The sequence below is a fragment of the Sphaeramia orbicularis genome, chromosome 12 (assembly GCF_902148855.1).
Source record: "Sphaeramia orbicularis chromosome 12, fSphaOr1.1, whole genome shotgun sequence".
Taxonomy (NCBI): Eukaryota; Metazoa; Chordata; class Actinopteri; order Kurtiformes; family Apogonidae; genus Sphaeramia; species Sphaeramia orbicularis.
Window position 1 is genome coordinate 80,996,818 of NC_043968.1, and position 15,915 is coordinate 81,012,732.

At 42.2% G+C, this 15,915-nt stretch overlaps 1 protein-coding gene across 1 annotated transcript in view; it reads left to right on the forward strand.

Moving 5' to 3' along the window:
• LOC115429150 (protein NLRC3-like) overlaps positions 1-15,915 on the forward strand; it is a 34,528-nt gene that overhangs the window by 2,113 nt on the left and 16,500 nt on the right. Inside the window, exon 3 of the mRNA XM_030148398.1 lies at positions 15,147-15,160. Coding sequence (XP_030004258.1) covers positions 15,147-15,160 — 14 coding nt within the window. The remainder of the gene's footprint in view (positions 1-15,146; positions 15,161-15,915) is intronic.

Sequence of the window (15,915 nt, forward strand, 5' to 3'; positions counted from 1 at the left end):
CTCTACATCACAGAGGGAGGGGCTACAGAGGTCAACCAGGACCATGAGGTCAGACAGATTGAAACAGCATCCAGGAACCCACACAGACCACCAACAACCATCACATGTGAAGACATCTTTAAAACACCACCTGACAGAGATCAACCAATCAGAACAGTGCTGACAAAGGGCGTGGCCGGCATCGGGAAAACAGTGTCCACACAGAAGTTCAGTCTGGACTGGGCTGAAGACAAAACCAACCAGGACATCCACTTCATATTTCCATTCACCTTCAGAGAGCTGAATGTGCTGAACAGAAGAAGTTCAGCTTGGTGGAACTGGTTCATCACTTCTTTACTGAAACCAAAGAAGCAGGAATCTGGATCTTTGAAGACCTCCAGGTGGTGTTCATCTTAGACGGTCTGGATGAGTGTCAACCTCCTCTGGACTTCAACAACACTCAGATCCTGACTGATGTGACAGAGTCCAGCTCAGTGGATGTGCTGCTGATGAACCTCATCAGGGGGAACCTGCTTCCCTCTGCTCGCCTCTGGATAACCACACGACCTGCAGCAGCCAATCAGATCCCTGCTCAGTGTGTGGACATGGTGACAGAGGTCAGAGGATTCACTGACCCACAGAAGGAGGAGTACTTCAGGAAGAGGGTCAGAGATAAGAAACAGACCAACACAATCATCTCCCACATCAAGACGTCACGAAGCGTCCACATCATGTGTCACATCCCAGTCTTCTGCTGGATCACTGCTACAGTTCTGGAGGACGTGTTGAAGACCACAGATAGAAGACAACTGCCCAAGACCCTGACTCAGATGTACATCCACTTCCTGGTGGTTCAGGCCAAACTGAAGAACGTCAAGTATGATGGAAGATCTGAGACAGATTCACCCTGGAATCCAGAGACCAGGAAGATGACTGAGTCTCTGGGAAAACTGGCCTTTGAGCAGCTGAAGAAAGGAAACCTGATCTTCTATGAATCTGACCTGACAGAGTGTGGCATCGATATCAGCTCAGCCTCAGTGTACTCAGGAGTGTTCACAGAGGTCTTCAAAGAGGAGAGAGGACTGTACCAGGACCAGAGGTTCTGCTTCATCCATCTGAGTGTCCAGGAGTTCCTGGCTGCTCTTCATGTCCATCAGACCTTCATCAACACTGGAGTCAATCTGCTGTCAGAAGAACAAACATCTGTTTGGTCTAAACTACAGTGGGACACCTCTGACCAGTTCTACCAGACCGCTGTGGACCAGGCCTTACAGAGTCCAAATGGACACTTGGACCTGTTCCTCCGCTTCCTCCTGGGTCTATCACTCCAGACCAATCAGAGTCTCCTACAAAGTCTGGTGAAACCAACAGGAAGCAGCTCAAAGACCAACCAGAAAACCGTTGAGTACATCAAGGAGAAGATCAATGAGAATGTGTCTGCAGAGAGAAGCATCAACCTGTTCCACTGTCTGAATGAACTGGAGGATGGATCTCTGGTGGATCAGATCCAACAGTACCTGAGATCAGGACGTCTGTCCACAGAACAACTGTCTCCTGCTCAGTGGTCAGCTCTGGCCTTCATCTTACTGTCATCAGAAAAAGACCTGGATGTGTTTGACCTGAAGGAATACTCTGGTTCAGAGGAGGTTCTTCTGAGGCTGCTATCAGTGGTCAAAGCCTCCAACAAAGCTCTGTGAGAACAAACAGTTGGATCAAACATCTCAAATATGGATCTATCATTTCAACCAAATCAATAACTTTATACTCATGCCTTTTGTTTTGTCCAGACTCAGTGGCTGTAACCTGTCAGACAGAAGCTGTGAAGCTCTGTCCTCAGTTCTCAGATCCCAGTCCTGTAGTCTGACACATCTGGATCTAAGCAACAATGACCTGAAGGATTCAGGAGTGAAGATCCTGTCAGATGGACTGAAGAGTCCAGGATGCAGACTGGACACTCTCAGGTCAGGGTTCAACACAGAACACAACACATCATTTCAATGTTTGTCTGCAGTTGTTGGATGGATTGAACTTGTCAGTGGTTGTTTGTGTTGAACTCCAGACCAATTCTTCTGATGTTCAACTTTGTTCAGAGTCTGGAACTCATAGACTTTACACATTGAAGTCCTGTTGGTGAAGTCCCATGCATTCACAGACTCTGTTCAATGTCTCCAACTCCACTCATCTCCATCCTCAGTTGATGGATGTGATGTTTTGTGTTGCAGATTGTCAGGATGTCTGATCACAGAGGAAGGATGTTCTTCTCTGGTCTCAGCCCTACAGTCCAATCCGTCCCATCTCAGACTGCTAGACCTGAGCTACAACCATCCAGGAGCCTCAGGACAGGAGCTGTGTGCTCTAGTGGAGGATCCACACTGGAGACTGGACACTGTCAGGTATGGACTGAGCTGATGCATCCACAGATAATGGCAGATAGAACAGGTAGAGCTGACAGGAACCATCTGTCAGAGCTGGGATCCATCCTGTATGAAGGTCCAGCCCATGTTCACAGACAAACACACTCAGTCAGTGATTCAGAAGGAACCATTTAGTGGATGTGAACAGAAAAGCTTCAGTGGATCACAGTGATGGAATGTCCATGTTTCCAGCTGACCTCTCTGACCCTCCTCCTCCTTTCAGGTTGGATCCTGCTGGAGTCCGATGGTTGAAACCAGGTCCAAGGAAGTGTAAGTGTGATTTCATTAGATTGATTAAAACCCACCTGAACCCAAACTGGGACCTGGTTCCACATTCTAAACATCTACAGTGTTCATGAAGACAGTCAGTTTAGTGGAAGGATGAGCTGATAGCTGATTGGTCAGGACTGGTACCACATGGACCCACATACCCTGAGCAGTGAGTCCTCAGGTCCAGTCCCAGACTATTTAGTGCAGATCAGAGCTCTAGTGTCTTTCTGCACATTTACAGTCTGTACTGTCACTGTGGGACAAAGAATGAAATGTACAAACTAGGGATGTCCCGATCCGATCTAAAGATCAGGATCAGCAGCTGATCTGGCATTTTTTAGAAGATTGGATTTAGTCATGAGATTGGGCTGATCCGGGCGTCCGCTCATACTCGAACCCAAAGCAGACGCCTGCTGGACACGTCTGCACAAAGCTCAATTTTTACGACTCCGCGTACGCATACTCTGTGTCACACAATGTAGGATGATGTAAATGTCGGAAATAGGTCCACTCGACTATGAAACCGCAAACATTTGTCCACAGTATGAAATTGGAAAGAGTGAAAATGATCCTAAAGTTATTAAGAGTCAAAGGTGTCATAGTTGTTTTAGTTCAGGTTCCACATTCAGACCAACTGGGATCTACAGTAAAATAATAGTAGAATAACCTATAAATGACTCCAAATTTAAATCACAATTTCATTGTAAAAAGTATCAGTATCAGATCGGTACCAGGTCGGTATGAGCAAAACTAATCATAAAAAAATCGGATCGGATTGGAAGCAAAAAAATCCAGATGGGGACATCACTAGTACAAACAATAATCCAGGGGCCATTCTCCATCTGAACATGGTGTCCTGATCTGTGCCTGTGCGGCCCTCAGCTCCTCCCTCTCCTCATCTCCTCATTTGCTGACTTAAGTGCTGGCACTGCGTGGCTTCAGCCAGTTACCTCCAGCCTATTTAAGGCTTAGGGTTGCAGCCATGCAGCGCTGGTCCATTCCTCTTCATTCCACTCCATAACCCGGACATTCTGCCATCTTCCTCTACGGACACTGTCCCCGGTTCTGTGTTTTCCGTTGTTAAGTTTCATTTTTGTTTAATAAACTTGTGTTTTTTTTCCCTTCAGTACTGTGCATTTGAGTCCTCTCATTTCCCCCGTTGTGACACATGGATGGATTTCATTATAAACGTCTGTCTGAAGCACTGCATCAACACAAAAACCATTAAACCCACACAAATAACAACAATTCAACCAAACAAAATCATCAGAACCATAAAACAAACCAATCAAAGTCTGTGGTTGGGTCCAGTCTCTTCTATTTGGATTCATCAACTCAATCCAACATTTGTCCCATCTGTGTTTTTAGTCCATTTCCACATTTCAGTCCTGTGGTGGATCCATTAAACCAGTTGGTTCCAGTGGGCCGTCCTTCACTGGTCCATTTGTGTTGTTGGTTTGTTTCCTACTGTCAACATGATTGTAAACACACACATTTGATGGGAGCCCTGAAGCTGTTGGGACATGTGAGCCCAGTCCAAACCATGACACAAACATTCAACCTTCATGTTGAACACTGGCTCCATCCTCTAGTTGTCTTCAATGCAGATTCCTGCTCATAAACCTCAGAATGGTTTTGTGTGTCAGCTCCATCCAGCCTCTCTCTGGACTGTTTGGATGATGCTCTGATCAATCCATGCACACATTTGGACACTTCCACTCACTTGTTCTTTTCAACACTTCCTTTAATGGTTCACATATTGAATTGATCCAAACCTGGGGCTCAAATCCATCATTTGTCCCATTCTTTGTGTTTGTGTCAAGAACTGAAAATCTGTTCAATACCATTTGATTTTCTGTTTGACAAAGAAGGAAAATCCAGTCCTTTAGAAATGTTGAATCTGCTGTTTCTGATCAGGAAAATCCAACAGGAAAATTCAATCTATTCTTTTTTATTGAACGTCTGTTGGTGAAAATGTGCTCAGAAACAACAGATCCATCTAGAAAACACTGGATTTATCTGTTATTGATCAGTATTGATCAGAGTCAGACTCACACATGATCCATCCATCAATAACAGTTGGATTGAACCCAGTCATGTGATCAGACTGTCAGTCAATCAGCTGATCACTGATCAATAACTGCAGCTGTTTTGTGTTTTCTTCTGTCCATCAGATTTCTGTGAACTCACCCTGGATCCAAACACAGCGAACAGAAAACTGAAACTGTCTGAAAACAACAAGAAGGTGAAACGAGTGGAGGAGGTTCAGTCATATCCTGATCATCAGGACAGATTTGAGGTCTGGCCTCAGCTGATGTGTTCAACTGGTCTGACTGGTCGCTGTTACTGGGAGGTCCAGTGGAGTGGACACGTTCATGTATCAGTGACTTACAGAGGAATCAGAAGGAAAGGAGGCAGTGAAGACTGTGTGTTTGGATGGAATGATCAGTCCTGGAGTCTGGTCTGTTATAAAGGTGGATACAGTGTCTGGCATGAAGACAAATGCACAGACCTCCCTCAGTCCTCCTCCTCCTCCTCCTCCTCCTCCTCCTCCTCCTCCTCCTCTGGTACAGTCTCAGTGTATGTGGACTGTCCTGCTGGATCTGTGTCCTTCTACAGAGTCTCCTCTGACAAACTGATCCACCTCCACACCTTCAAAACCACATTCACTGAACCACTGTTTGCTGGATTTGGACTCTGTGGTTCTGGATCCTCAGTGTGTTTGTGTGATGTGTAGTTCTGTTGTGTAGTTGTGTTCATGCACATGTGCTTGTGTAGATGTGAACACAAACATCTGGACTTTCTACTGCTCAGCCTTTAGTTTGAATGTGTGGCAGGTGTTGGTCCATAAATGTGAATGTGAGCCTTACTGCCACCACCTGGTCTGGAGTGGGAACTACAACTGTACGTCCAAACTGACCAAACAACTCATTTATGTCATTATTCAATTATTTGAATCTAATTAAAGCCTCAACTTCACCATTATAAATATGTGTGTGACAGCATCTGATCCATAAACTATGAACATAAATATATGACCCATTAAATGAACATGTGTAAAGGCTGATCAGTGTTACATGCAGGATTTTTACCACACTGTGGAACTGTTCAACTATACAAACTTAAAGTCATTCCAACAGATGTAGACCAGTAAATATGAAGGAAGTGTAGAGGAAAAATGATTTTTTGCTGATTTATTCTGTCTAAGCATTTTGTCTAAACTTTGTACTTGTCATTCTGATGATTTTAGACTCTGTACATGCTATGCTGAAGATACTGAGCAAATCAATAAAATCTAATCAAAACCAGATACTGTAGGGACATGTGATGGAACTGAGGTAAACATGCATATGTGACCTGCACAGTATAAAGGCTCTTTGACTTCTATGTGTCTGTGTCCAGTCTTAGCAGACTGCACCCTGTTTGCAAACAGCGAGATTTGGTCTCTGAATCTGTGTGTTGATCATTGTTGATTATTGTTGGTTGTTCGCTTCAATTTGAAACATCATTTTGTAATAAATTTGATAAATCTACAGGGTTATTGTGCTTCTTCCATTCTCACTGTAAAATCTAGGCGTCGACAGGAAGCACTAATTAAATACACATATGAATCAAAGAATAGCAGAGTTTCAGTCTGTCCATCCAACTGCAGCAGATCAAGCACAATGATGAGGTCAACATGGACCCTTTCCAACACGTCTGTCCAATATGTCTATGAAACGGAGGTTCTTTTCCAAACTCCTGAATGCTGTTGGTCTGGTTGGTGTTGGTGTTCAAATGCAGGTTTGATGGTTTTCTGTTGGATTAATATTCAACATGTTTTTGAGTAAATGGCCTGAATTTACACAAATGGGTCTCACGTTTTTATTATTTATTGTTTATGTATCAGGGATGATGAATACAGCATTGAAACCAAAGGGAAAATGTGATGCATATAAGACGTCTAGCTTCAGCTAATTTGCAGTCTTTGTCCCTGGTCAGGCTTTTGAATACTGTCAAATAATATACTTAATACAATACAATAAAAATACAATGTGTGGGGGGCGCTATGGAGCCACAGACCAGGAAGGCAGCATAACGTGGATGCTCTGTGTAACCTGAATTAAAACCCGTAATAACCCTATAATAGACAGATAACTGAACGGGAAAAATGTCCGAGGCGACCACAATTAAGGACTGTGATATTTTTACCCGAAAGCACGGTTCCCAAAGCCAGGTAAAGCTGATGATTCACCACTGAATTCACACATGGAGAAGGCCGCTAGCACTAGCAATGCAACTGATCTCATGGCGGTACTGGCTGAACTCCAGTCACCTCCGTTCCGAGTTCGGTGGATTGGAACCAAACTGGACAGTATAAGTGGCCTCATGGGGGAAATGAATAAGTCGGTAGCCGCTTTGGAGAACAACATGGCAGAAGTGAAGGAAAATATTGCCGCTAATGCTACACAACTGGAAGAAGCAGAGCACAGAATCATGTCGGCAGAAGAACATCTTGAAAAAAGCACTGCGGATCTCAACAGGGCCATGAAGCGAATCGCCTACCTGGAAAACAAAGACCGATGACCTGGAGAACCGGAGCCAAAGGATAAATCTCAGTTTGTTTGGCCTCCGAGAGGGTGCGGAGGGCCAACGGCCGCTGCTGGAGTTCATACGGGAGATGCTACCACGATGGCTGGAGACGGACAGATCCTTCACTATAGAACGGGCCCACCGTACCCTAGCATCGCCAAAACCGAACCAGGACAGAGCACTCATCATCCGCTTCCTGAACTTCCAAGATTGGAGTTTGTGTTCCAGTCCACAAAACAGTTTCAACACTGTGCACGACGGAAACAAACTCTTTTTTGCCCAGGATCTGTCAGCTGAGATGGTTTGGCAACGGTCCGAATTTGACGCCGTCAGGAAAATGTTTGCTGAAAAGGAATGTTCCGCGAATTTCAGCTTTTTTCATCTCCAAAGGAGGCAGAGGAGTTCCATCAGAAACACAACGGAGACAATTAACGGAATGCGGTGAGCGGTTCACCTGGTGAAACACACAACCAGCCGGCCTTGGCCATTCAACACTCCGTAAATATGGAGATATAGATGATTTACGTAATATGTGACTTTCTCGGTTACTCATTTATCTTACCAATCCAGGGCAGCTAAGTAATTGAAATTGTTTGTAAAAGTCATTCTATAGAACGCTTTCATGATGCCACTATAAACATTTAAGTTTTCTTTGTTCTTCTTTGCGTTTTGCACCAACACTATTCATTATGGTGAAAGCGTTGTATATGTTACGCCAGAACGGACACTACTGAGGGACACTGTTGTCAAATAACTGAATGACTTATCTAATCTGTTTACTGTTGTATGGGTTTGTAAAATTTTGTTAAATATGGTAAATTCGTGGTTTGCGGGCACCACTGTTGGTTTTTGAAGTTGGGTTCTTAATGTTCAGCTACTCCTCTGTAGAGTGGATTAGTAAGAGCCCCTGTTCACTGTTCTGAGTATGGGTGGGGCGCTCGGAGTCTTATGGGCCAATCACAGGTTTTTTTTTGTTTTTTTTTTCTTTTGTGTGTTTTTCTTTTCCTTATAAGAACCTCTATGTATTTTGTGTTAATGCAGCATCAGCAATGGGTCTGAGCACATTCACACCACAAGACACAAACTACCACTTATGGAACAAGTCAATATCCAGAACGTGTCTGATATAAAATCAGAAGTTGGAATGTCAGGGGACTAAGAAAACTGATCAGATTGAAGCAGGTTCTAAACAGGATCAAACTGTTTAAATCTGAAATAGTTTTCCTTCAGGAAACACATTTGACAATATCTGACGTAAAACTTGTAAAGAATAGATTGCCTGGTCAAGTGATACATGCATCATATTATAACTATGCTAGAGGGGTACTTATTCTGATCCACAGATCCATACCATTTCAAATGACTAAAACAATCCAAGACCCTGCTGGGAGGTATGTAATCGCTCAGGGTAACATTCTCTCCTTTACATTAAATTGGTGAGCATATATGGGCCAAATGAAATAATCCTACATTTTTTGAAGACGTTTTTCTTACAATATCAACTTTACAAGGATGCTACATAATTGGAGGAGACTTTAATTGCAGTCTAAACCCAACTATAGATCGTTCAACAGGCTCAGAAATTTATAAAGCACAAACTAGACAAGTAATAAATCAATATATATCAGATATTAACCTGGTGGAAGTGTGGAGGGAGCAGAATCCAGACAAAATAGAATTCTCCTGTCAGTCCGGTATACAGAAATCACAATCTCGTATAGATTACTTTTTGGTCTCAAGAGAACTCTATCAAGGATTAAAAGATGCCAGTATGAGAGCATTGTGATTAGCGACATGCAGCAATTTCACTGAATATTCACATAGAGAAATTTACCCATAATCCTCTTAACTGGCGATTCCAAGCAAGATGGTTACAAAACCCTGACTGTGTTAAATTTGTAGGGGAGAAAATAGATAACTACTTTGAGTTAAATACAGATCAAACTAGTGCCTCAGTGAGATGGGAAGGATTCAAAGCATACATTAGAGGTGAAATTCTCAGTTTCACGAGTACAAAGGCCAAACAACAAAAGAAGCAGATGGAAACTCTGGACAAACAGATTAAACTTTTGGAATTAGACCTAACTACTGACAATGACCAATTAAAACAAGTGAACTATTGCGTTTGAGAACTGAATATAATAAACTATCCTCTGATGCAACTGCGAGAAATTTACTGTGACTAAAGCAATGTGATTATGATCAGGGAGAAAAAGCTGGTAAACTCTTGGCATGGAGGATTAAGAAAATGCAGAGTGATAGAGCGATTAATAGTATAATTACATCTTCAGGGAACTTAACAGTCGACCCATCTGAAATCAATGATAGTTTAGAGAGTTTTATCAAAATCTATACAAGTCAGAATGCCCTGAAGTTTCAGAGGAACGGGAAACATTCTTAGACCACTTCAATATCCGACCCTAGCAGAAAATTCAAAAAGGAATTAGACAGAGATTTAACTGTGAAGAAATACCACAGGCCATCAGAAATATTAACAGCGGTAAGGTCCCCGGGCCAGATGGATTCACAATTGAATTCTATAAAAGTTTTCAAGAAAAATTAATAACCCCACTCTTTAAAATGTTTGAAGAAGCTTATCAAAATGGAAGTCTCCCACCCACTCTGAGACTGGCAATGATCACACTGATTTTAAAACCTGGTAAGCCGCCGGCAGAATGCTCTTCATTTAGGCCAATAAGCCTGGTGGGGGTTGATACTAAAATACTCTGTAAAGTCTTAGCAAGAAGATTAGACCCCCACATCTCACAACTGGTTCATAATGATCAAATGGCTTTGTACCAAAACGTCAAGGATTCCACAACATTAGAAGAGTTTTAATATAATTTAGGAGAAATTTGATGCTAAAGATACAGCTTTGCTATCGTTGGAATCCCGTCAGGCCTTCGATAGGATAGAATGGCCATATTTATTTAATGTTCTGCCGAGATTCGGATTTGGAAGCAACTTTCTTAATTGGATTTGGATTTTGTATACAGGACCCACGGCCAGTATTTTAACAAACAATACAGTTTCAAAGCCAATCACATTAGAACGCTCCACACGCCAGGGTTGTCCATTATCGCCAATGCTATTCATACTGGCTATAGAACCCTTGGCCATGGCTATAAGAACACAAACAGACCTGTCTGGTATCTGTTTAGGAGAACAAGAACACAGGCTGGCTCTGTATGCTGATGATTTGATAGTCTTCTTAACAAAGCTGTCTGCTAGCATACCAAACCTAATGCAACAAACTAAACTATTTGGACGATTCTCTGGATATACCATAAATGACTCAAAACCTTCCATCCTTTTTTTAAATAACGATGAAAGGCTAAAACCAATCATACAAACCCCATTTATTAATGCATACGAAGGATTATGTATCTCGGAATCAAAATTGCCCCTGATATTAAAACCATAGTTGTAAAAAACTATGACCCTTTGATTAGCGAAGCGAAGGAGACTTTGGATAAATGGATGACAATGCCCATCTCAATAATTGGCCGAATAACCTGATTAAGATGAGTGTGTTACCAAGGTTTTTATACCTTTTTCAGTCACTCCCTCTTCCGCCACCAAAATTATTGTTTGATGAATTAAACAGTATGTTTAATGCATTCATTTGGAATAACAAAAAGTCCAGGCTGAGACTTCACTTGCTATACCTGCCATATGAAAGGGGTGGGCTAAAACTTCCAAATCTGAAATGGTATTACTGGTCTACGCAGTTACGCTCAGCCATGTTTTACTTTTCAACAGAGACACCCCCAGCCTGGGTAAATATTGAACAAACATCAGTTCCCAATCTTCCATTAAAACTGTATCTGTTCTCTGCAAATCCCAAAAGCCTGAAAAAAATGACAAACAACCCTTTCCTTAAAAATACCATCGACATTTGGTATAGGGCTCATCAGCATGTTGGAGATATTCCCCCTATCTCACGTCTTTCCCCTATATGGGGCAACATATGCTTTAAGGCAGGAAGAGCAGATGGAGGTTTCAAAATCTGGGCAGAAAAAGGTGTACAGAAGGTGGCAGACCTTTATAAGGATGGTAGTTTTTCTGACATTTGACCAACTATGTCAAACATATGACATTCCAAAGAAACATTTTTTTTTTGTAAATATTTACAAGTAAAACATTTCATCATGTCAAAATACAAACACATTATATCTGAACCTCCATTATCAATTTGGAGAGCCTCACACTCCAAAACTTAGAGAAAAAAGGTCAGATTTCTTTATTTTATGCAGCTCTATTGGCTCATGATAAGGAAACCACCTCAGATAGGCTGGATGCATGGAGATCTGACCTTCAAGCCGATATACATAAGGTCGACTGGGAAAGTGCATGTTTAAAAGCCCAAACACAATCAATTAACACAAGGAGGAAACTCCTCCAATATAAATGCTTGATGAGAATTTACATCACTCCAATCAAACTGAATCGTTGGGCGCCCAACATCCTGGATACCTGCAGCAAATGTCTAGAAGGAAAGGGTACTTTGTTCCACTGTGTCTGGAGCTGTCCAAAATGACAGAAGTGTGGAAGTCAGTTATACAAACTTTGTCCAAAATTGTGGGTGTGACGGTGCCTTTTCAAGCAAAGACGTGTGTGTTGGGTATATTTCCAGACAGCTGTGTTTTTACTTCCAGTCAGTCAACACTCATTGACTTTGGACTCCTGCAGGCCAGGAGGATGATATCTGTATACTGGAAGAAATGGACATACCTTCAGTACATATGTGGGTGAGGGACATGGCATCTTGTATTGTACTGGAACGACTCACTTATATTGTTAAAGGAAAGGGAGGGGATTTTGTGAAAATGTAGTCACCTTTAATTGAGTTTCTCAGATGTTATGAGACCAATTAATTTTGACAATGGTGTGATTTATGGAGCTGTATGCTGTTTATTTATGCTTATTTTATTTTTTAGTTATTTATTTATTATTATTATTATTTTTTTGCTGTCATTCATTTATTTATTTGGGGAATATGTTGCTTATTGTTTGCTTGATGTTGAGTATATTGTTAACTGTGTAATATAAAGTTCAATAAAGATATGTTTAAAAAAAACAAAAAACAATCCCTTTAGTTCAGGTTCCACATTCAGACCAATTCAATCTCCAGTGGGTCAGACCAGTCAAATACTATCATAATAACATAGAAATAATGACAACTGCAAATGTTTCTCTTTGTAAATATAAACATTTTCATGTATTTACACTAAAACAAAGTATAATTTTGCAAAAAATGTGAACAACCTGAAATGTCTTAAGGGAAGTAAGTACAATTTGAACCATATTCTGTCTGTTATTATAATGTTTTGTGTGTTTGTAGATCCACTGTGATCTGTAAGTTCTAATGAACATGTGGAAATGATAAACTGAGGCAGAATATTGTTCAAATTATACTTATTTTTTCAGTTTGTTCATGTTATTCACATCTTTGGAAAGGATAGTTTGTAGATGTAAACCTTTTCATAATGTAACTAACTTTTTTCACTCCAAAACACAGAGAATAATTTGGAGTTGACATTATTTATATTATTATGTTATTATTTTACTGGTTTGGCCCATTTCAGATCAAATTTAGCTGAATGTGGAACTGACCTAAAATGAGTTTGACACCCCTGGTCTACTGATCTAAACTGTTTAACGCACAATTCCGATTTTTTGGTGAAATCCGTTTTTTTTTTATGTGTGTGTCGTTCATATTCCACATTAAATGCGACTTCTGTCAGTTTTGAGTCTGAACTGAATGTGACCCTGAAGTGACCCACATGTGCAAAAGAGGTCCTGACATAATACGTGACCACGCAGACACACACTGTGTTTATGGAAGTAACACTCCTGGGACGCAGAATCGTAACATTGTCGCATTTCAATGACGTAAAGGTCGGATAAATGCGACCTGGCCGTTCAGACTGAAGTCGCATTGCAAAATTTCAGATATCGGATTTAGGAGCACATATGAAAGTGGCCTGGGTCGGATTTGTGCAGTTCTGGATCCAGACTGACCCAGAACCCCAGTCAATATGAGTCCAGTATTCCTGAAACCCTCCATAGAAACCATCGGATCCACTTGAGCCAGTGGGACCAAAGCCTCCTGAGACCATCTGTCCTGGAAACTCAAGGCCTACGTCTGCAACAGCACTGGAACAAATGTGTGGACGTGGACTCAGAGCTGGTGTTGAAGCCGTGGTCTCCTCCTCAGGAAATACCGCTGTCCAACATCCCACCGTCCACACAGGGCTGTTAACGCCGGTGGCTTCATGGCCCACCACGTCTTGGGGTGTCCTTTTGGTTTAGTCCTGTTGTGTGGTTGACCGGTTTTCATGGTGGTGTGTTTGATGGGAGTGACGTTGGATGATGGATTCTCCGAGGTGTCGTCTTCTCTGTGTTATCGTTTCATCCGTTCATCTTGAAATCGGTCTCCAATGGAGTCCAATCCAAATCCTGGATCCTTCAGCTCCTCCCATGTGTTCCAACTAAAGCCTGTGAACAGTAGAAAGGGTTCAGGTCTAGGAAGGACCAGGACTACAGACTGGTCAGTGTGTCCAGGTAGTAGTGGAAGTCAGGACTGAAGGGTTTGTCCTGAGTTTTCAGAGGTTTGAAGGAACCCGTGGTAGAAGGAAGTCCTCGTATGATGGGACGGCAGCGTTTGATGACAACTCAGAGGATCTAGAACAGGGGTGTCAAACAGGGCCCGGGATGGCTAATCGGGAGGACCTGGACAATTCCCGGTGGGCGGTATAATATTTAGGCCACAAGGCCGGAGTTCCATTTAAATATATATTTAATATTTTATTTATTTATTTATTTATTTTTTTTTGGGGGGGGGGTGTTCAGTCATAGATCACGTCAGTCACTGATCATGTAATCTGCAGCCGCTGTTCCTGGGCCCCACCCCCTCTACTCGCAAGCTGTTTTTTCTTCCTATATTTGCAGACGCACCGTGACCTGACGTCATCTGTCCTTGCATACAGTTCGTAGCTCTAGACTGTATCTGTGGAGCAGATACCATCTGTGCTCTGTAGGCTGGGATGGTCAGCTGTGTTTGCTGTTTGAACATGGAGAATAGAAAGAGCAAGGGTGGTGTGGAGAAGGCAAGAATGAAAAAGAGGAAAGCTCTGGAACCAAACGCAGCCAGACGTGCCAAAATCTGCAACTTTTTCACAAAACGACCTCCGGTTGGAAACAACTAATGAGGACGATGAACCGGGTAAACCACCTTTCAAGTGAGTTAATTATCCAGTGAATGAATTGTGTGGCATTGTGGCATGTAACCATAACGTTATGTCATTAAATAATAGTATGATGTGAGGCCACAGAACTGGGAAACTTTGTCTTGTAGCTCCTCAGAGTCAGAAAGCAGATCCAGCAGCAGACACCAGCCATGAGCCCACAAGTCCAGACGTGGGCAGGTAGGACTTGAGAGAGGGAAGAGGATTAGAAGAAATAGGCTCCAATGAAGAGTATGGTGTAGGCCTGTTCAGTATGAAAGGTGCTATGAGATGCTCCAGGATTCAGCACTACATGAATGAAAACTGACACCAAGGCTTTGAAAATAGAAGATTTGTGCTGAGAATTCGGAGCATTTTTAAACTGTGCTTTAGTGTCAGAAGCAGAGCCAGGAGCCAGTAGTGATGAGGGGATTGTTCCTGTCAGGATGGAAGGAAAAGGTGAGCTGTTGGACAGACTGTGTGAACAAGCAGTAGTTCCACTAAAACCACTTTCTAGACCCAAACCATAGTCCTGACCTATTTTATTTTTGATCATAAAAATGAGACAGTAAATACACAAAGCCCACAACTGAAAGGCAATAGCATAAAGTAATATTAATAAGCCTGCATATTTTGACAATGTAAGTATCTTTATTGGTTTCAGTAAGTCAAATGTCTGTAGATATTATTTTTATTGTGATCCAGGTGCAGGTGAGTCTAGAGAAACTGGAGGAAGTGTGAAAGGGAGAGCCAGAGTCTACTGATGACAGAGGAGCAGCTCAGCAGCACAACCCTGAACCACTAGGCACAATGACACAGATGAAGAGGAGTCTGTTGTTAGCTTTGATTGCTTTGCTCACCCTCAGTCACAGGATTACAGATATTTTTTTCTTCTCATCCTCATCAAACCCCTAATATCACTATACCAAAAGTTTTCAATAGCAACGATGGAACAAAACCGCAAGTAAGTTGTGATGGAAATCTTTGACCGTGAGTAGCCTTTCCCTCATGTCCCGTTGCCTTCTGAATTGCCCTCCTGTGTATGACCTGGCTTGTTTTTGACTATCCTCTGTTTTACCCTAGTCGGGGTGTCGACGGGAATCCTCCGGCTCGGCCGTGCTGACCATCCATATTCCCCGCTCACAGCCCGGCCGAAGAGTCCTGAATCACACGCCTTCACAGACGTGTTAACTATTCTGTGCTGTGTTTTTCCTACTGTGATTGTGTTTCATAAACGCTCTCAATTGGTCATCTGCGTTCTGGTCTTGCTTTGGGTTCAGCTTTGTACTAGCCCCATTAAAGGAAATATTTTAGAAAATACACTGAATTACAAGGCTTTGCAGAACAGTGTGTAGACCTAACATGTAGGTTATAATTCCATGATTTTAATAATAATTGGTCGTGATCTAAAGTGGGCCGGTCTGAGGTATGAAACTCCAGGGCTGAAAATG